Source organism: Psammomys obesus, unplaced genomic scaffold (genome assembly GCF_907164565.1).
Source record: "Psammomys obesus unplaced genomic scaffold, mPsaObe1.curated_primary_1811, whole genome shotgun sequence".
Classification (NCBI taxonomy): Eukaryota; Metazoa; Chordata; class Mammalia; order Rodentia; family Muridae; genus Psammomys; species Psammomys obesus.
Genome location: NW_026591643.1, coordinates 3,747,328 through 3,769,206, shown reverse-complemented (window position 1 = coordinate 3,769,206; position 21,879 = coordinate 3,747,328). Strand labels below are relative to the sequence as shown.

At 48.1% G+C, this 21,879-nt stretch overlaps 2 protein-coding genes across 4 annotated transcripts in view; one reads left to right on the top strand and one right to left on the bottom strand.

The window, feature by feature from the left end:
• The first annotated feature begins 481 nt into the window (after positions 1-481).
• On the top strand, positions 482-7,632 carry Slc46a2 (solute carrier family 46 member 2). The gene is made up of 4 exons (XM_055611598.1): positions 482-1,613; positions 2,274-2,357; positions 2,852-3,008; positions 7,575-7,632. Exons 1-4 carry the CDS (start codon positions 482-484, stop codon positions 7,630-7,632), a joined length of 1,431 nt encoding a protein of 476 aa, XP_055467573.1.
• The window catches only part of Snx30 (sorting nexin family member 30), a 95,999-nt gene continuing 81,045 nt past the window's right edge, over positions 6,926-21,879 (bottom strand). The window contains exons 7-9 of one of the 3 annotated variants that reach the window (XM_055611599.1): positions 21,773-21,859; positions 19,982-20,134; positions 6,926-7,463 (exon numbers count right to left, since the gene is read on the bottom strand). In XM_055611599.1, coding sequence (XP_055467574.1) covers positions 7,368-7,463; positions 19,982-20,134; positions 21,773-21,859 — 336 coding nt within the window. In that variant the 3' untranslated portion in view covers positions 6,926-7,367. Of the gene's footprint in view, positions 7,464-14,159; positions 16,171-19,348; positions 19,590-19,981; positions 20,135-21,772; positions 21,860-21,879 lie in introns of those variants that run through there. The other 2 variants (XM_055611600.1, XM_055611601.1) reach the window with 2 other exon arrangements.

Here is a 21,879-nt window from a genome sequence, read left to right as displayed (position 1 = left end):
CAGCCAGGAAAACTTGACACCTCAGTTACATCAGGCAGAAGCCTAGGCATCAGACCTCTGCTCAAACCTGCCTCCAAAAAAAGGAGGACTTTGGAATGCTCCCTGGGCGGTCTCAGAGCTCGCTCAGGCTCAGCCGAGTTTCAGTCCCTTTGGTGCTCAGCAGTCAGCGGAAGGCAGGTTGTGCGGCCAGCCAGCTCCAGGCACTTGGGGAGAGAGCCAAGGCTCGTGGGTGCTTCTCTGGGCGGTCTCCAGCCGGCTCAGCCTAACCTGGGTGGAGGTAGAGGCGGAGCACTGCTTTTTCTGACCTAAGGAGGAGGGGCCGCAGCCAGGCAAGGCCCTTGGCAGCTAAACTGTCGCACATGCAGCCCAGCCCATCTCCCAAGGCAAGTACCTGAACCGCACTCTGGGACTGAGCCCTGAGCTGCTTTGGGAGCATCTTGTCTCTGGGACAGCAAGCCCTGTCCCCTATCACACAGGTCACATGGGTCCTGGGGTGACCTGTCCGTGGGGCAGCCAGCTTTCTGGCTTCCAGGCGAGGACTTGGACGGAGCCTGTGGTGGCCTTAACCCAGGTGGCCGGCTCCCTCTACGATGCAGGGCTGCTCCTGGTAGTGAAGGAGGCCTTCGCACCTGAGGCTGGAGGCTCCTCCAATTACAGTGCCAGCCAGTCGCTTAGGGGGCACCAGGAGGACCAACAGCAGAAGGCCATTTCCAATTTCTACATCATCTACAACCTTGTGGTGGGCCTGACGCCCCTGCTGTCCGCCTATGGACTGGGCTGGCTCAGTGACCGTTACCATCGCAAGATCTCTATATGTACCTCGATGCTGGGCTTCCTGCTGTCCCGCATCGGACTCCTGCTCAAAGTGATGCTGGACTGGCCAGTGGAGGTGATGTATGGAGCAGCGGCGCTCAACGGGCTCTGCGGGGGCTTCTCCGCTTATTGGTCCGGGGTCATGGCACTGGGATCCCTGAGCTGCTCCGAAGGCCACCGCTCCTTGCGCCTCATTGTCATCGACTTGGTCCTGGGCTTGGCCGGGTTTTGTGGGAGCATGGCCTCGGGGCACCTCTTCAAGCAGATCGTTGGGCACTCAGCGCAAGGCCTCCTGTTAACTGCCTGCGGCGTGGGGTGTGCGGCCCTTGCGCTTTTCTACAGCCTCTTTGTGCTGAAAGTCCCCGAGTCTGTGTCGGAACCCAGCAAGGTGTACACCGTAGATACGGTGTCTGGCATGGTAGGCACCTATCGAACTCTGGATCCAGACCAACTAGACAAGCAGAATGCACCAGGAAGCCCTCCGGCTCCTGGGAAAGGGAAGCCCTCCCGAACCATCGTTGCCCTGCTATTTGTCGGAGCCATCATCTATGACCTGGCCGCTGTGGGCACAGTGGATGTCATGGCCCTTTTTGTGCTAAAGGAGCCTCTCAGTTGGAACCAAGTGCAGCTGGGCTATGGGCTGGCTTCTGGGTACATAATCTTCATCACCAGCTTCTTGGGTGTCTTAGTCTTCTCCCGCTACTTCCGGGACACTACGATGATCATAATCGGGATGGTTTCCTTTGGGTCTGGAGCCCTTCTCATGGCCTTTGTGAAGAAGACATACATGTTCTACATTGGTAAGTGTGGGGCTTAAGGCAGCAGGGTACTGCTGGCCCTCTGTGCCAGAACTGAACTTGCTCTCTAGGGGGGTACAAGGAGACAGGAATGGGCTTATCAGTATAGTGCTGCGTATTTCCTCTATGGCTGACTGAATCTTGCCATGGTGATACCCATGGCTCTGGGTCAAGAAGATGTGGTCAGTGGCTCTTGGAATCAGTATGGAAGGCCTCATGTGCCTAATAGCTAACAACTTGGAAAGAAAAATTCTAGATAGATATCAGAGAACTGCCTGAGGTCATAAACCTCAGAGAGACAGCTAGCAAAATGGCAAGGTAACCTGGCACCCATTCCCAATTAAGAAAGCCTTGTACAAAGGACAGAGTGCCCCTCTCCAGCCCTTCCCACGCTCTCTCTCTCCATCCTCCCTCTCCTCTCCTTAACCCACCCCCATCCCTCCACTCTGCATTTGCCTAGTTAAGGGGCAGCTGAACTAGGGCTAGAGATTCAGAGTCTGAATCCTCAGACACTGGGGTGCTGCTAGCAGAGAAGTTTAATGCTTCCAGGCCAAGGCCACAGGGACTTCGGGGAAGAGGGGCTGGAAGCGGAAGGCTTTGCTCTGTTCTGACCTCCCTGCTCGAAGCTGGACTCATGAAAAGTGTTCTTATGATCTGTTACAGCCCGAGCCATCATGATGTTTGCACTCATCCCCATCACCACCATCCGATCAGCCATGTCCAAACTCATAAAGGACTCTTCCTATGGTGAGCAAGAGGACTCTTTCCAGGATGCCCTGCCCAGGCTGTCCCCGCAAGCGGGGCTGGGGAGAGGGCTCCATTGGTAAAGTGCTTGCATGAGGCCCTGAGGTTGGATTTCAGGCACTCATAAAATGCTGGTAGGAAGTACATGCCTGTAGTCCCAGAGCTGGGGCGCCGAGGAGGCCCCTGGAGCTCTGGCCTTCATACACGCACACATGCACGCACACACTCATTCTTACAAGCGCCCTCAAACTCATAAGGAACATACTTGTTTCTATCTGGGATAAAGGGTGCAGAAAAACACCTCACAAAGCTAGTCACAGAGACATATTTTGGGAAGATCCAGCTAGATGCAGACAAGATGCCCATCAAGTTGAGCCACAGAGATGAAAAGGAGTCCTTAGGAGAGTGAGGGGTCTCCTGGAGCTCCCCAGAGACCAGGCAGGGGAAACAAGGAAGGGAGGACAGGACATCTGTTGTAACCTTTGTCTCTTCCACAGGAAAGGTGTTCGTCATATTGCAGCTGTGCCTAGCTCTGACTGGGGTGGTGACATCCACCATATTTAACAAGATCTATCAGCTCACCCTGGATAAGTTCAATGGCACCTGCTTTGTTCTATCCTCGTTTCTCTCCTTCTTGGCCATTGTCCCAATTGGGTAAGACAGAAACTGTGCTGTGTGTGTTGGGGTCCTGGTGCTTCAGTCAATCATAGACTTTTTTTTTAATTATAAGCTCTCTCACAAAGAAGAAGTGTTTTTTTTTTTTTTGTTTTTTTGTTTTTTTTTTGTTTGTTTGTTTCCAAACAGATAATCTAACAATCTGTAAATCACAGTAATGAACAGACAGCTCCAAATATCTGGCTCCTTTCTGGAAGTCTTGTGAGATGATTTATTCATAGCTGCTTCGTATACTTTCTTAGAGTTGGAGTCCAGGTTAGAAACTTGCTTGCTCTTTGGTTTGGATCCCTTTCGGCAAGAGTCATCCAGCTTGTCCCTCCCAAGGACTGTTTCTTCTCTGTGCCTTGAAAGGACTCAGTGGCCCTGGCACGGTGAGCTCCCCAACACAACCCTAGGCAACAATCCCTTGACCTCTTCCTCTGGAACACCTTCGCAGTTGTGAAACAAGATCACTTAGCTCCAGGCAAGCGCAGGCAGGAGGAGGACCCAGCAGCAGAAGAGGCAACTGCTCCACGGCCAGGCACTAGCCCAGGGGTCAACAGAATGGAAAGAATATAACAGTTAGTTCTGGCTTTACTAAAAACGAGTGTGAACCACAAAGGTAGGTGTGTGCGCGGGTGTGTTTGTTAAATTTGATAAGGAGACACTTTATTTTTAAAGATCTTTTAGTTATATGAAGTATTTGTCTGCATGTTTTTCTATGTACCAAGTGTGCCCAGTGCCCACAGAAGCCGGAAGACAGAGATGGGGTCCTCCAACACTGAAGTTACACGTGGTTGTGAGCCACATGCTGGGCGCTGGGAACCCAACCCAAGTCTTTTGAAAGAGCAACAAGTGTTCCTTCTCCTCCTCCTTCTTCTCTTTTTCTTCTTCCTCCTAACCTCAGTTTCCCTTCCCTCCACTACTCCCATAACCCCCCCCATCTTCCCTCTCCCCCAGACCCACTGCTCCTCTGCTTAACTTCAGAAAAGGGCGGGCCTCTTAGTGATATCAAGTGAAATAGGCAGTAAGTGCTTTTAACCACTAAGCCATCCCCCCAAGACCCAAGGAAAAGGTGATCTGGGGGTGTCATTTGATTGGCACAGTGCTTGCTTACTCTGCACAGCCTAGCTTTCATCCTTCCCATCATAGAAGCAATGTGGTGGCACACATCTGTAATTTCAGTACTCAGGACACAGAGGCAGGAGGATCAGAAGTTCAATGTCATCCTGAGCTTGTTAATAAGTTTCATTTTTGCCTACACTATATGAGACCCTGTCTCCAAAAAGGAAAAAAAAAAAAAAAGAAGATGGTGAAGTTAATTATGCTAATATAGCTGGTAAACAAGTATCTCAACATGTGGTCAGCATACGTAATCGGGTAATAGAAATGTCTACTTTTTAAAATGACCAAATCTTTGAAATCCACTTATATATTGTCATCCTTAGAATAAATTCTGACTTAGGTATTCAGTAGCCAAATGTCCCTACCACTTCCCCCTGAACTGAAGCCCTCTCATGTAGGGGCTAGCAACATGTATCTTCCAGGACAGACACAGGATATGTCATAAGGTAGAAGGGGTTTAACACAGTCTCACTCTTGGAAGTACCTGCTTGGTCACTAGGTAGCAGTAGAAGCAGCTGTATTACTGGCAGCAGAGTAGAAGGTTAAATGAAGGCAGAGTAAAAGGACACAGTGATGAAGCCTTTCTTGTTTTGGAATCCTCACATCCTATCATAATATAGGCCTCCTGGGTTAGGAGCCGTCAGTCGTTAAGGCTGTTTGCTTTATTTGTTAGTTGAGGGAAATGACAAGAATCAAACGGGTGGGGATACTTAGCCAAGCAGAGGACCACAGCCGGGTCTCATTCCTAAGGTGTGAGAACTGAACAAGGACTGTCCAGGACTTTCCGTCCTTTAGGCCCTCCCACTGGATCCTGGCTGTTTGGGCTGATTGGATGAGAGCTAGCATGCAGTACAGATTTTTGAGGGGTCCCAACTCCCTGGTCATCTACATAGTGGATTAATAGTTTCATCCAAGTAGCCAATCCCATTTCATTGAAGGTTCAAGCAATCTCTCTAATCCAAATAAACTCCCAAAGCAATAGTAGGAAACAAGTCTAACTTGCTAAAGTAGGTCATAAAGTTATAAACAGACCAACAAAAGCAATGACTGTTTCCCTCTGCATGTCACCCGGGTTGTGCTAAGCGGGATGGCTTGCCTCCTTCAGGAAGAGATGCGAGGGCTCATGGAACAGGTGTGATGCTCTTGACACCTCACCCAGTGGACTTTGGCCACTTGTTTCTGCACCAGTTTTGTGTGTCTGTCTGTGTGTGTGTGTGTGTGTGTGTGTGTGTGTGTGTGTGTGTGTGTGAATGCCATGTGTGTTCAGGTACCCTCAGAGGCCAGTGGTGTTGGTTCTTTTGGAGCTGGAGTTACAGGTGGTTAAAGCCTCTGACATGGGTGCTAGGAATCCTGCCTCAGGTCCCCTGGAAACATCCTTACCTGCAGAACCATCTTGCCAGTCCTACACCAAACCTTAATTAGCCACTCAGGGTCTTCATGATCTCCTGTCCCAGAAGCAGGAAGAGGCTCTGGAAACAACCAAGTGAGCAGCTGACTGGATGCTCCTATGGATGAAGCAGCTACCTGCTAAGTGCTTCTCCATCATTCCTTAGCAGCAGAGAGACACTACATGCCAACAAAGTCACATTCTCTGTATGTTGCACATCCAGGAAGGATTTCAGAAATGACTGCTCTCAGGTCCCATCCCCATAGATGGGGACTCAATTGATCTGCGGCACAGCCTAGGATGGACATCGTTTTAAAATTCTCCATGTCATTTGAGTGTAAACTAAGATTGAGCATGGAGTAGCAGTGTTTCCATGACCTTCCCTCTCCTCAAGGTCACTCAGCGAGAATCTGAAAATCTCTTCCAGCTAGAGGTGGCCAGTGTGCATCAGTCATTTGTACAAGCAGCAGGAAAGACCTGTGGGGTTTCTAGCCACGGAGGCCCAGGAAGGCCGAGTAAAGCAGAGAACATGAAGTCAGAAGGCTGGACCACTTACTGTCTGCATTTTCCTTCTTGATGCCAGGGCTGCCAACAGCCTGTCTATAAATGGAAGAAGCGGGGGGGCAGACGTGGACCTGCCTGGTCCCTACAACAAAAGGGAGGAATTGTCACGAGCACTGTGGGAGTCTGACTTTTCTGCCTGCTCTTCTCTACATAAACAGGGAGGTGCCAAGAAAGTATTTGCGAGGCTCCTCTCTTGCCACAATCCTCTTCCCTACCTCCCTACCCTCCCACATACATGTACACACATGTAAGTACACAGACATATGCACACACACACATACACACACACACACACACACACACACACACACACACACACACAGGTACTCACAGGCTCGCAGAGGTTTTGTGTTGCACAGAGAAAATGTCATCCACCAGAGGAGAATGATTTCACTTTCTCCAACCTACACACTTTGGTAAATTCATGTTCCATCCCTATCCTAGGCTTTTAAAAAATGGTACTAGTTAAATACTTCATATGTGATAATTCACAAAGACTCCGTTGAAGCAACTATTATTTATCCCTATTTTGCAGAGAAAACAAAGCCCCTCTCCCTTTACCTTGCTCTAAGCTGAGTCCTGCTTAAACTCCTGCAGCTTCTCCTTCAGAGCACACCAGCTGTTGACAATTAGTGGTGCCCTGTTTAACACGCTTCCACTAGGCTGGAGGTTTGCAGGGGACAGAGACCACGGCGGTGTGGCTCCCACCTGTCCACTGTGTCCCGCAGAGAGCTCAGCACCTAAGAAGTATTTCGGGAGGATTTGTTTAATGAACAAATGCTTTGTCAAAAAGTTGTGGCCCGAGACAGGGGCTGGAGCTCTGCTGGTGGAGAGCTTAGCTAGCATGTGTGAAGCCCCAGTCTCAAGCCCCAGCTCGTCCTAAACCAGGCATGGCAGGCCATCCCTGCAACCCCAGCTCTCGGAGGGTGAAGGCAAGAGGGGCAGAAGTTTCGGGAGAGCCCCACCTAGGCTTCCCAGGAGACCCGTCTAAACAAAGCAAGAACGATGTGGGGCTAGGAAGACGGCAGGTGACATGTGTGTTGAGGAAGCATGAAGGTACAAGTTCAGATCTCTAGCGCCCATGTAAAGCACCTACAAGCCCAGCGCTGGGACAGGGGATAGACCAGAAGGTTCTCGGAGGTCACCGAGGTTGAGGCAGATAATCTGCTTGGGATCGGTGAAGGTTACTCTGGCTATCCGAGACAGTCACGGGAACGCATCAGCAGCCAGGAGTGACAGGCAACGAGGTGCCAGGAAGGTGCGTCCAGTTCAGCGTTGTGGCATCAGGAGAAGTTCATTATCACAGGACTGGAAGGAATCTGGAGAGTTTTCTCTAGAGCCAATAACAGCCTGGTGCACAGTGGGGCCAACCTCTCTCCCTGTCGGTGAGAAAGAGTGGTGGGAGATGACCCAGGCACAGGTGAGGAAAAGCTATCCCTTCGCCTCATTCCACCTCTCCCTTCATAATTCTCCTTTGCAAATTCTTACAGCATTGTGGCCTACAAACAAGTCCCGAGGTCATCACAAGAAGAAAGTGCAGAGAAATGAAGAAGCTGAAAACAGTGATAACCAGGTCCTGCCCATGAAACCCCAGTTCCGGCCTTCCAATGACCTGCTGTGTGGCTCTTGGGTCCCTGGTGGGCGGGAAAATCACTTTCTGGGTTTTGGAGGAAATTTTCTAGTTCTCAGATGCCTCTGCCAGGTGGAGGTAAGGATCTGTGTGTACAAGCTGCTTGCACAGGCATCCTAGGTCTTGGAGGGGCTCCATTCAGCCAGCCCCCCTTTCCATCACTGTGTGAAAGGCTTCAATGGAGCCTTAAGTCACAGGGCACTAAGCTAGGAGGCATGGCTACAGCCTGCATTTCGCCAGCCCGAGGGGAATGAACACAGAATGGACATTTGTAAAAACTGACAATAGTTTTGTATGCTTGGCAACAGTTTTCAAGTTAATGTAAAATCTTGGGGGGGGGGGAGGAATGAGTTTTCTTGGTTTCCTCAGCTGGAAACAAGAGCAGTGAAATGCAAGGGAGTGTTGTATTACCGTTAGGAAGCAAAGATGAGGACTGGGGCTGAAGTTCAGTTAGTTGAGTGCTTTCCCGGCATGCACCAAGCCTGAGTTCAATCTTCCGCACCACAAAAACCAGGCATGGTTGTGCATACCTGTACTCCCAGAACTTGGGGGGAGGGGGCGGTTGAGGCAGAAAGATTGCAGGTTCAAGGCTATCCTTGGCTGTATTACCAGTCAGAGACCAGCTGGGAATACACGAGATCCTGCCTCAAAAAACAGAAACAAACCCAGCAACAGCAAAGTACCAGGAGACTTCCTTAGTGACTTAGCTGACTTTCAGTCAACACTGTCCTGAGTGGATGGTGTTAAAAGGCAGGGATGTGGAGCGCCAGCTTATTCTGAGTTGTTTATCCTGATTGTCTGTTTTGCTTACAAAGCAGAATCATCTTCTAATAAAATCAATATTCACAATGTGAGTACAAATCGTTCTTTCTCTGCTAGGCTCCCCCTGTAACTACAGACATGGCATTCTCAAAGTGGAGTGAAATATACAGAGAATGCATTCAAATGCCAGGGCATCTGGACAGTTTGTACCTGATTCTCTTCCAAGGAATAATCAAAACTTTACTTTCTTCCTCCTCTCTCAAAAATTCCCTGCATCCTCTTCCTGTCTCCTGTATCCTCTTCCTCCCTGCATCCTCTTCCTCCTGTCCTCCTTGCATCTTTAACTCTTGAGGCCCCAATGGCACTGTCCTTAGTTCTTCAATGTTATTTTTTTTCTCACGACCCCAGAATTTTTTGAACATCTGAGTCAACACCTCCAGTTCCCCAAAGCACAAATCACACACCTTTATTTTCCCCTCACTCACCACTTAAGATTACTGAGTCTTTTCTCTCTTCCCTCCTACAGGAGAATCACCTCGACCCCCATGCTGCAGGATCCAAATCACCTCTGACCTAGTCCCCTTTCTCACAGTTCTCTCTTAAATCCAGCTTCTCATTACAGCTTCCTCCTTTATCACTTTTTGCCATGGTTTTAATGGAGGTCAGAGGAGAATTTTCATGATTCGCTTCTCCTCTATCAGGACCAGGGATTGCACTCTCAAGTGTCTTTATCTGCTGAGCCGTCCTAGCCATGGCTTTTGCAATTTATTTCTATCCAACACCCAGGTCTCCAGTCTGATCCCAATCCTCCAGGATCTGAACTCTGTACCCTCTTAAAAGAGCAAGGGGAAAGGTATATAAAATCAGACAGCTAAGCATATAGGAAAGGCTTACTGGTTAATATTTAACTTGGACATAATTTAAATTAGTAGCAGGAAGAGCCCTTCTGGAAGAGCTCTTCTATAGTGAATGTCCACCACACAGGTGCTTTGTGTACATAATTACTAACTTACGAACCCTGTAGAGCAGGCTTGTCTGCACTTCAAAAGTCATAGTATTGAAGGCTCAGAGATGTAACTATCCTAGAACCACAGTTATCAAATAAGACAATAAAGATTAAGTCTCGAATCTATTTCATCTTGCTGCCCCATTTTATATCACTGTAGTACTGGATTGATGACGGATTAATTGAATTAGATTATTACTAAGCCAAGTTCAGCATCATTATGAAGTCCATTTCCAATGTCTTGCTTGATTTCCAATGTCAGGCATGCATCTATCTATCTGTCTGTCTATCTATCTATCTATCTGTCTGTCTGTGACAGCACCTAATAGTGTAGCCTTGGTTGACATAGATCTGACTTGCTTCAAACTCAGAGAGAGCCGCATGCTTCTGCCTCCCACGTGCTTGGATTAAAGGCATGCACCACCACATCCAGCTTCATTTTATTTTTAACTCAGTGTGTATGTGTGTGTGTGTGTGCATGTGAGGTTGAGAAGACAAAAAGAGGTCCTTGGATCCCCTAGAGCTGGGGTTACAGGTAGTTGTGAGCTCCTGGACACAGGTACTGGAAAATGAATTTTTGTCCTGTAAAAGCAAGGACAAAAAACATAGGCTCTTAAACCCAAGCCTCTCCCCAGCCCTGGCCTCTCCTTATTAACTCTCATAAACTGCTAAACATGGCAGAAAACAAACAAACAAACAACAAAAAACCAACCAACCAACCAACCAACCAAATAAACAAAAACAGGAAGTGGCTGCCTGGACCCAAAATATAATGTGCTTTTATTTCTTCTGTGCGGGAAGCAATCTCTGTGTAATGTCCTCCTTCTAATCACAATACTCTAGCAGTTTCTTCGTCTGCCAACTTGTAGGATTCAGAAGGCAAACTGAGGCAGGACCTATAGTGAAGTGAACATGAAGCTTGTGTGTACATATGTATGTCTTCACTGTTACTCTGTATATTCTGATTCTCACCAGCAATGATCATCTGTTCCAAGAAGAGCCCGAGGCAGGCGCTCCATTCCTATCCTAACAGGGACAAATGAGCACATGACCCGGGTTAATAAAGCATCTTTTATAGGTTTATTGGTCCATTACTTTAAGTTAACTGAGGTAAAGAATTTTTTTATTTACAAGCTAATAGTTTATCAAGCAATACAAATTCTTTGTTTACCTCAAAATGTAATACTAATTCCATAGTAAACAAACAGAATTTCTTACATACAGATATACAAAAAAAAAAGTGGACAAGAACTTTGTGCCAGCATCAAAAATACAACAAAACAACTTGTTTTCTTTTTATACTCTCTAGCCATAACAAAGAAAAAAGGTGACATTCTTTTTTGGTAGTTTCATGAGACAAAGACTTGGATCTGTAAATAAATCACTTTCTTATCAACACACATTCTTCACAGCTTTTGTTTTGGCTTAATGGCAGCGTGGAGAGATAGCACACAACAGGACTCCATACCTAGGAAGCCTTCTTTCTCTGAAAGTTTTAAACCTAAAGAACAATTTTTAAAAATAATAATAATAAAAAAAAACAGTTCAAAAATTTGTTCCAATCCCCCCTTGAACAGTTAAAATATGAGTTAGAAAGTTTGCTGGCAGTTTGTTTCCGGGGAGTCTGTCAGATGTAGGCTGTCTCTCCATGCATTCCTGCCTCAGGCATGAAGGGAAGAGGCACACAGAAACAGAAATGCAGTGAGCAGGGGCTCCGAGGGAGCGGCCCCTGCCTCAGCACCGTCTAAACGGTGACGGTGCTGACTGTAAGATGCTGGTTTGTGCAGGTTTGTTCCTGGATGAAGGCCCAGCTGGCACAGCCAGTGCTTTGTTCTACCAATCCAAACGTTGCTTTGCAGTCTGGGAAAACCCCCTTCTCCCTTCAGCATCATTTCTGGCAGAGCTTGGGTCTCAGCGTCGGTCTCGTGGCGGAACATATGGCTGTGGCCCAGCCTGTCCAACAGCAGCACGCACAGAGTGTTCTCTGCTCTGACGTGGACTGTGGAAAGCCTGTAGTCCCCCATACTTGAGCGGTACTTCCAAGAGAAGCACGCCCAAATGAAGCTCTTTAGTACTGAGGGAGTCAGAACAGGTTTTGTTTGGCATTTTAACCTTTGGAGAATCTTTATCTCTGGAGCCGATTCTGCAGAAGCAGAGCAAACCTTTCATGCTATTGTATTCTAGAGGCGTCTCTGAAGCTATGTGATTAGTCACTGCTGATACTGTTTGTGTCCTCCACTCCCGAATTATGCTAAAGCACACCATGTATTTCTCACTCAAAATCAAACAGCGCCGTGGTCCCCGCTTCCTGATAGTATTTCAAAGACCATTTGGTAACAGCAGTATTGCCACCGGAAGGCCACCTTCCTGCCACTGCCCTCACCGTCTGGCTTCTGCTTTTGAGAGGACTGAAGACTGCCTATGTTAACTTTCCAGACCAACTGCTTCCACGTGTAAAACTTCCTACGCAGACTTTTCAAAACACCAGCTGAAGAATAAGGCAATTAGTAGGTACTGACAAATTGTTACAAACTACAATTAGGCTTTGAACAGTCTGTGGCTTTCTCTGGACGTGTTGGTTTTCAAGGGCTGAGCATATAAATGCAAGACATGTCTCACTGGTCTCTTAGAAGTGTCCCCACAACACTTATTTACAAATTACAGCAGTTAAAAAATACTTTGGGAACATGGTTTCTGCCACATATAAAGGGTCGGACGGTCATAGCTAGGGATATTTCAGACAGACATGACTAAGAAGGAACAGTCTGCCCTGTAACAGCCCTCACCTCACCCTTCCTAAACACAGAGAGTCCTGTCTTCTGATGTGCGCAACCACGGGGACACCTTCAAAATGGAACACTAGCAGCCTACAGAGTGGGTTTGTAAAATACTGGGTCCCTGATTATTCAACTAAATTATACACAGGGAAGAAGCGAGCAGCCCCAAAACCCATACCTCATCTGTTTGGTCATTTTCCTCAACTGTACTGCTAAGTGCCACCTGCTATCTGAGCAGAGAAAAGCACATTTGATGAGAAGGCACATCTGATCTACTGCCATCGTGAAGGCTTTGAAAGAGAGAAGGCAACCCCGAATTCCCAACATAATCCTCTAAATGAGGGTGACGCAAGTCCCCCAGTCATATACTTAGCTTACTTGATTTCTGAAGACCCTCTCTGGGCAAGTGGGACCTGGAAGGCTGTGCCTCGCCCCAGCCACAGGCAGCTGATCCTCTGGGGGAAAAAAAAATCAGCCTTCAAGGTCACCAGCTCCACCTAGTGGGACGGGAGCCCAGTTCTAGTCCACCCTAAGACCGCCATCAGCAGGGCCAAGAGCCTCCTAGGCTGTCCTTGGCCTTGCTCTACCCACCCCAACCAGCTCAGGATAGTGTAGTGTAGGTACACCTCCATGATTCAACTGACCTCACTAAAACTGAGTCAGCTACCTAGGGCGTCAATGCTACAGGACAGGCACACAGTCTGCGTGTTCTTTACTTGTTGTCCTAAAAGAGAAAATTGCCATCAAGCTCACTTCTGAAATCAAAACTTCCATTGAGCCCTTACCAAAAGCTGGAGTGTGCATGAATGGTTCCCTCCTGTTTAGAGGCCGAAAGAAGACATTCTACGCAACAACTAGAGCACTCCATTTGGCATGAAGAGACTTATCTTATATTCCACTTCTATCCCAAGGGCATGCTAGGTTTTCTTATTTCAGCTAAGGGAGCGATCTGGTGAGTTGAGAGCACCAAGCTCACTGCCTCCCTAACCCTCCTCCTCATTCACCAGCAGTCACTGATGAGCCTTTGGCGAGGATAAGACAGCCCCACACAGGCTGAGGAGTCATTCTCTCCTCACTCCAGAGCAAAGCCTGTTTTCAGTAGAGCAGCCCAGACTCTTCTTGCAAATTCCCAACACCGGCAGTGGCCTTTCCTGCTACAAACCACAAGTGTGCCCTAAACAACCTCAGCTCTCAAATCTCCTTGGCTTTAAGAACTGTCTTTTCTGCCTTTGCAGATTTGAACCTGGTAAGCAAGCCCCCATTTCTCAGGACCTGGGTAGTTATGTGGGCCAACTTTCATTTCACTGTCATGTGGTTAAGCTTTAAAAGCTCTCTCTATCCCTCTGCCTGCGGTAGAGAGTGTGGTAGTGCAGCCTAAAGGAAAAGTCTCGTGAAGAATAAACCAAAGGGGCAGTGACTTCAGGGCAACACCTTTTTAACTCCAGAAAGTAATGGAGCCTCTCTGAGGCATTTTGGCACTGTAGTCTCTGAGCTATGCTTCGTGTGGGGAGTCTCTTTTGTGCATGCTTGCGACTGTTGAGTTTGCAGACCCCGGGGAGCCTCAGGAGAAGGGAGGGCAGGAGGGCCTCCTTCACTGTCTACTGCCCCTATTCTTCTGGACCAGCCTCCTTAGCTCGCCAGCTGCTAGCCTGAGGACAGGGACAAGAGTGCCTCCTTGTGCATGGGTGTCCCTGGCTCTGCCACTGACATCACTCCTAGAGGAAAGAAAGTCTCCATTATTCCAGTTCTTTCTGGAAACTCAAAGCCTAGGAACACTGCTCACCAGGGGACATAAGCAGAACAAGAAAAAAATTTCAAGATGCATGAGAGCCATCTCTCATGAGGGAGGGCCTGTGGACCCTGCTTCCCTTTCCATTCTCCCCAGTGCAGCCCAGGGCTGTTTTTTTTTTTTTTTTTTACAAGGTTTACTTCCAGCATAACTAATCAGCACATAGGATTGACTTGGAGTTTCATCAAATTTTAGCTTCTCCATAATTCTTTCTGTAGTTCTTTTCAAGCATCATCACACCAGACACTGATAAGCAAAGCTTCATGTTTCCCAAAGATGAACATCACTGCTGGCCAGCCTGTCCCCTGATGTACATCAATGGCAGCCTGTTGGGGACTGGACACTCTACCAGCGTGCTTGGGGTGGCTCTGAGCATTCACACCCGCACCAACCCGATGGTTTGGAGGTAGAATGAGATGCTGAGACACTGGAATTGGGTGTGTGAACCGTCGTTCTTACTCTTTTGCTTCAGCAGCTCATTGCTATTTGTACCAAAAAAAAAAAATTCACATCAAAGGATTTTGGGATGGCACAGATGGGGTTTAGGCAAGTACCGATAGATGCAGGAATTATTACTTCAATCACACATTTGTCAAATGTGAGGAAAAGACAAATTATTTCATGCTGTCTAGCCGCTGTCCCGCGATGTCCAGATGCAGCTGCCTGAGGTCAACTCCATGTTAGAGGGAGTGACAGGACTTGGCATACTGTGTGTTGACAGGACTGCAAATTGACTCGTGTGTGAAGCCATGCTCTACTTCGTCTTACAAACAAAACTCTTCCATCTACCTGTAGCTCAGATTTATGGGTTTTTAGCGAAGAGTCACAGATCGAAGAATGTACTATGCAGCTTCTTCTCAGCAAGAATATATGGAAGAGCTCCTTTGTGACTGTTGGTTTTATGGCAATTTGAAAAGTTTCAAATGAAGACTTTAAACACAGCCTGCAAACCCTAGATTTGAGCTGCAAATGGAGATTTCCACAGGGAGCAGAGCAAAGAGTCTGATGCCACTCTTCTCGTCTCTGAGGGACCTGCAGATGCTTTTCTTCCTTACCACGGAACTCTGAAGGTTAAGACACCCATGTAGAGTAATTACACTGAGCTTACAGATCGGCCATGACAAGGCAACACACAGCCCTCATCACCAGGCTGCCCAGCCAGCGGGGCACAGCAGGAAGTGCTGAACTAGACACATTTGGTGAGGTAAAGGCGACATCGGAGCTGGGGCTTGGCACATGGGAACATCACTGACTGTAAAACAGCAGCTGTTCTCTAACAGGTCTAATCCCGCCATAATGACGGTTAACAAGCAACACTAGACCTTCACGGAGAAAAATGCACCTTTTTTCCAGTTCACACCAAAAAGCTTCTCCTCTGCTGCATTCTGGTGTCAGAAACAAGATCCGGCGCATTCCCTTCAGCTTCCTGAGGCATCACATAAGGACAAGGACGCTGGCTTACTCATTCAGGCATCAACGCTCACAGACACTGATTTAAATGGCCCCATGTGAACCGAAACAAGTAAATGGATGCCACTCATCACGAGCAGGGAGGAGGCCACAGCCACAGCCACAGGCCACTGTAAATTAAGGGCTTTCCAAGAAGGTCCCCACACCCCTTCCATGCTGGGACAGGTCAGTGCCCTCAGGGGTAAAGTGCAGAGCCACAGGCTCTCCACAGCTGCCGTAGTCTTGTCTCCCCGTGTCCCCGAAAAGCAGGCCCTGGGTTCTGTCCAACAACAGCAACTGGGCTGCCCCAAAGTGATGGCATTTGTCATCTGGGGGGGGTTGCCCTGCCCCTCAGTTTCAAGTCTTCATAGTGTTCCGTTTAGGAGGGTTCTTCACAACACGGAGGTATACTTCTGCTGAGAGATGATTACAGCCTCACAGACTCCACCAAGAATAAATACTAACTGAAAACAACTGTGGGGCGGGGAGAACGTATACACAGGAGAGGTGCTGTTGTGCTCTTTTCCCATGCCACCCCTCCGGCACTGCAGGGACATCTGGTCAGGGCACCATGCCCTGTGGAGGCAGAAGTGTCTCTGTTCCAAGAACAAATCTACTTGGCCTCTTGCTTCTCTTGCAGTAGTGGAATAATTGACTCCCACGCCATGAGGCACTGAAACGACAACATCCACGAAGAGGCAGCTGTTAGTCGGATCCTGTTGGCTCACCTCTGTCTAGTGGTGCCTACGCCTGTTATCAATACCATTATCAAAAGGGGTGGTGACAGGTGTTTGGAACGTGTCCCCCATCTTTATGAGAGAGCAATGTCCTGACAAGGCTTGCACGCATTCATGGTAGTGTGAAGACTACACCCAGGAGTGGAGATGGAGCCACTCTAAGGAGATCTTCACCTTGACTAAGCAAAAACCAGACCAGGCAGGAAACTTTGAATGAGAACCCCAGCTCTGAGCCCTGATGGAGACACAGTGGGAGGTGTGGGTGGGGCTTGTACAAGGATGTAAACATGAGCCAGCCACCTGAGTCAGGGTGGGTGGAAAACCTGCTATTTACCAAGCTGAAGTCTGGTTTGCTTGTTAGGGCCACTCTTAAATAATTTCTACATTTATTTCTGTGTATGTAAAGGGCGAGGGCAAATGTACCATGACATCAGTTCTTTCCTCCCACCATGGGGTTTCCAGGGATCAAATTCAGGCTGGCAGGCTGGTAGACGGCACCTTTACCACCCCCAACCCCCAACTGAGCCATCCCACCAGGCCAACGATCAGGTTTTATTAGGCCCAAATACTGTATGTATTTTATTATTGTTTATTATTATCACATGGTTCACAGTTAGAACATGAATGCAAACTGATACTCCTTTCAGTGCAAGCGCCTTCCTTTCAGATCCTTGTGACATGCCAACAACTTAGAAGACTTGGGCACTGCCACTGGGAGTGGTTGGCCCAGTGGACATGGTCCTCCCTCTCAAGAGCCTCTTGCAAAAGGGAAGGGCAAGCCCACTCTACTAGACAGCCTTGGGGTGAAAGAGGACTCTACACTGAGTCACACGGGGAGGAGAGAGGCAGTACCCAATCCAGGCAGAAAGAGGAGTGGCGAAACCTCTCTCCCAGATACCTTCTGAGGCTGGGGAGGAACCAGACTCAGAAGTCTGTCCTAAATAAGGAAGGGCTAGCCAGCCAGAAGGAGCTTGCTTCCAGAAATGGAGCTGAAGAGAGGCCCATAGCGTTTTCAAGTCCAGGCCACCCCTTCTTAGCTACAAGAGCCTTTCTGCATGTCCCAATAAGAACTATGGTTGATCAAACTTTCTCTTCAGTCCTCAAATGTGCCAAAGCTCTTTTCTTGCTTAGTGACCGTGCATATACTGTTTCCTTTGTCTGGAGTATATATGTTTGTCAGATCTTTGATTCTAAGGCTCAGAGTAAATGTTATTTCAATAGACTGGTCTTTCCTGCCCACTCCTCTAGGCCTCTAGTATTTTTTCCTTGTTCCTTTCCTTCAGCGTCCTTATTGACCCTTACTTTTGGGAAGCTATCATTAGAGCATCACTGACAGACTGAGGATGCTTAGAGGGTTGTGCAAATCCTGCTATTTACCAACTTTGTATACAATCCCTTGCATACAAAAAGTACAGGGGAAAAAAAAAGTCAAATTTGTGTAGAAGCCAAAACTATGCATCAAGATAGTGGCCCTGTTTATGTACAATGGGAAGACACAGACATGAACCCTGGGTTTGCATTCTGAGACTTTCGAGATGTTGGATTCATTCACAGCAGGCATGATGGAGACACTGGACTGGGCTGGTTTTAGCCTGGGAAGTAAGAGCACGGAGCTGTCTTTTATTGAGGGTCTGCACATGCTGGTTTTGTTCTAGTAACTCACATGTGCATTTTCCTTTACCTTCACTTGCAAAACTGATCAGCACTTCCAAATGAGGAAAGAGAGGGGCAGGCAGGCAGTAGTCTGATGATGACATCACCCCCTTTCTGACCCCTGACTTTATTCAGGAATCTCTGTCCTTTCCTGTCTGTCCTTCTTTCTGTCTTGTCTAGTGTTAGGGGGTTGAAAGGGAAGAAGAAAAGGGGTGACGGGTGGAAGGGAGAAGAACCCACAAAGTAGTAAAAGGGCAGCTGCGTATGTCCTTGGCCTCGGCCATCGCTGAGGTTGTGGCTGCTGCTCTGAGGTGATGTGCCTGTACTTTTCCCAGTTTGCTGAAGAGAAGACAGGAAGACAAAGGTGCCCCCTCCCTTCCCTGACTTCTGTCTGGAGGCCCTGCTGCTTCTGAACTGGCTCTGCCCTGGGTGCTTACTTAGCCTGTGTCTGCTCATTAAATTGAACTCTGAATCACTGCTAAGAGGTGTGGTTCTCAGAGGAAGGCCTGAGTCTTACATGAGACTCAGGAAGACTCATGGTATTGTTGGCCCATTCCAAGCACTCAAAAGACTTTTTCAACCCATGGGAAATTGACAAATCCATTTCATCATCTGGGCCAGGCTTGAAGGATCGCAAAGCTTTCCTTGGGCTCTGAGTATGAGCAATTGTGAACAATTGATCAAGACGTGAAAAGACTAGAGCTGTAGACAGCTTCCTCTTTGCAGATGCTTATCGCCTAAGACTGCTCGCCTACAGAGATCTAGCTAACTCCTCCCCCGTGCTATTTCTAATAAACTCACTGAAGTTCTGTGTTGCTGGCAGTAGGAGGCCTCTGTCGGTGTGAGCACACTCCCACCCGATCCCATCTTTATTGCACGTGTGTACCTGTGTGTCTGTCTTTTCTTCGTTCCTTTGCCTTTAGTGAGGATTCTAGGATAGCAGGCCACATGGCTCATGGCAAGTAGTATGACAAAGAGGATTTTATGATTTTCAATTTGAAACTAAGTCAACACTCAAAGAAGTTTAAGATTCCTCCCAAACTGACACAGCCTTTGAGTACCAAATTATAAGTGTTTAGTTGATGGAACCATAGGTCTGGATTGTCCCCACACACAGCTTAGAAGACAGGGGCCACACCCTGCCGGGGGCGTCCTGCCTCCCCAGAGCTAGGAAGCTCTCCAAATGTGAAGGCAAAGCCTGTTTCCAGCAGCTGAATTTCAAGACCACAGTTCTTGCAGTTGAAACTGGGCCATTGTTTAACTGTAAGGTGGCAACAAAAGGACATCAGAGTTATTAGCAGAAAGGACTTCAAATTATACACATTAGGAGTGAAACTTGATTTAAGGAGCTGGCTCTCTCCCTCTTCCCCTCTCTTCCCGTGCGTGTGTGCGTGTGTGTGAGTGTGTGTGTGTGTGTGTGTTAATGTAAATGTTTATGAGGTCCATAAATCAAGCTCTTTTTAATAGCACTGTTTTCCTGTGTAATTCCATATACCTTTATTTTAGTGTATAAGAAGGGTACTTTAAAGTTTAGCACTTAAAAACAATCACTTTTAAGGGCTGGAGAGATAGCTCAACAGTTAAGAGCACTGACTGCTCTTCCAAAGGTCCTGAGTTCAATTCCCAGCAACCACATGGTGGCTCACAACCATCTGCAGTAATGGGATCAGATTCCTTCTTCTGGCGTACATGAAGCAGAACACTTATAAACATAAAAAAAAAAAGACAGTCTTTCAGTGAAATGTCTGTCAGCCTCAACAGATGACTAAAGGAGGTATATGGCACAGTGGGAATGAAGAGCCCTTTATGTGGAACCACAGGTAACATGAAGTACCCCAAAACCTCCATTAACATGCCAGGCTCACTGGGTCTGGGAAGCAGCCAGCCATCCAGATCAGAGCCACTTCCTCTGCAGGGTGTAAGAGGAGCAGAGGAGAGCTGGGTCTCTGCTTCGAAACTCAGCACAGCTCTTCTAGGGCAGCCTCGGCGAGGCAGGGTAGGGGCAGGACAGGTGGGTCATGCTTTGGGATGTCTGGAGACCCCCACGACGGGCTCTGCTACTAGGAACCGCAGTGGCATGGGCCTGCTGCTCACCTTCTCATAATACTGGATGTTCTTGTCAGCCAAGCCCACCAGCAGCTGCCGGAAGTCATGCCGCTTGCTGCTCTGCCACCTCTCCATGTCTGCCTTCAGGTCAGCGTTGAAGCACTCCATCCTGTCCTGGCACTTCTCCACATCTGCGGGCACCTGGAAGGGAGGGAGATTTGTGGCTTTGAAGTGCGGTTGCTTCCTCTACTGTGAGCTCCTCCTCAAACATTTGGGGGGGCCAAATGCTAAATTAAAATGTCAAAAAGCTCCCTGGAAAGCAGACCTTGGGATTCCAGGATTTATGGAAGAGTTTGTAAAAAGCACTATCCTGGCCCAAATATCATCCAATCCATTCAGGCAGAGCAGAGGCACACGGGAACCCAGCCTTCTGTGTCACCAAAGGAAGGTGGTTTAGGATCTTTTAGGAGTTACTCAGCCAGGCTGATAAACTTTGTGCGAGCACGCGCGCGCGCGCACACACACACACACACACACACACACACACACACACAGCAGCAGTGGCAGTCCTGCAGTGTGTGGGAACTAGAAAAGAAGGGTTTCCTTTTCTGGTCCAGTGCTTGTGATGTCTGAGAATGCCTTTCCTCATTTATCTGAGTGAACTGTGATAAGGAGGCTACTGGCCAGCTGCCTCCTCTGAACTACACATCATACATAAACTGGGACCCTCCTGTGCTCTGGGTGGCAGGTAAACAGAAAGTCTCAGACCGCCAGGGAAATCACTGAAGGGTATCAAAACAATCTGAAGCATAATACAGCAAGTGGTTTCAAGCTTTTTCGTAAAGGTTTAGAAAGACTTTCTCAAAAGGGATGTGTGTCCCCTGAGTTTCATGACCTTCACCCTGCTATGGTGAACTGCATTCATCCCACATGGCTAGTGAGGGCCTCCAGCTCACAGTGGTTCTCCAAAGCCGGATTTTCTGTCTTATCCTAAGTGCTTCAGTGGGCCCTTACAGCGATGGAGGCTCAGTATGCCCAAAACTAGGCCAACATCTGCCAGAAGCAAATGTAACTTTGAAGGTCCAATGAGCCCAAATGTTCTAAAGCTACAGGAGTAACTATTGAGAGCTAGGTCTGCCAACCAGAACAACGCCAGCATGGCACAGACGAGCTGAGGAAGCTGGCACTGCCCCTTGTGAAGCTGCCCCACTTTAGGAGGGGCAGCTGACAGCTTGACACTCGGGCTTGCAGGCAGCCAACATTGTGACTGTGTCCTGTGTGCTTTTGTGACAATGGATGAGAAACATCTGCATTTCTCTTGCTTCAACACTTTCCTTTTTGTGACTGAGGTACTGTGAGTCATGCTCCTGTGTCTGACAGGCATTGGGATGGCAATGTCCAAGGATAATGAATGGGTGCTGTGGGACAGAGCTGGGGAGGGACCAGTGAGGAAGAGCTGTCAGCGCTGGGACCTAAGTTTGAATCCCTGACATCCATATAAAAGCTACCCTGGGCAGGGTGGTCCTGGGCTGTACAAGAAAGTCAACTGGGCAAGTCATAGCAAATCAGCAAGCAGCGGTCCTCTGTGGCTTCTGCTTTGGTTCCTGCCTGAGCTTCCTGCAATGGGCTGTGACCAGGAAGACTGCGTATGTGCATGTACATACGTGCCAAATAGACCCTTTTCTCCCCACTGCTGTTGGTTGTGGTCTTTAGTATAGCAATAGAAAGCAAACTATGAGAAAAAGTGACTTCTGAGTGTTTTTAAATACTTATTTCTTGGCTCCTAATCAGCAAGGAGCCTGCAGCTTTCACCCAGCCTTGGCTGGAGGTTGTCCTGACCTTGGGACGATCTTCCTTTCTCAGAGCCACAGCTTCCAGTTTGGCTTCATACTCTGCTTGTACTTGGTCTCTCTTCTTCAATACACCCTGTTGGAGGCAGCAAGAAG

Excerpts from the sequence above, each read along its gene's own strand:
- Slc46a2 (XM_055611598.1), top strand. The coding sequence starts at position 482 with ATGGGTCCTGGGGTGACCTGTCCGTGGGGCAGCCAGCTTTCTGGCTTC. Across the intron at positions 1,614-2,273 it reads GACATACATGTTCTACATTG|CCCGAGCCATCATGATGTTT; the intron begins GTAAGTGTGGGG and ends GATCTGTTACAG. Across the intron at positions 2,358-2,851 it reads CATAAAGGACTCTTCCTATG|GAAAGGTGTTCGTCATATTG; the intron begins GTGAGCAAGAGG and ends TCTCTTCCACAG.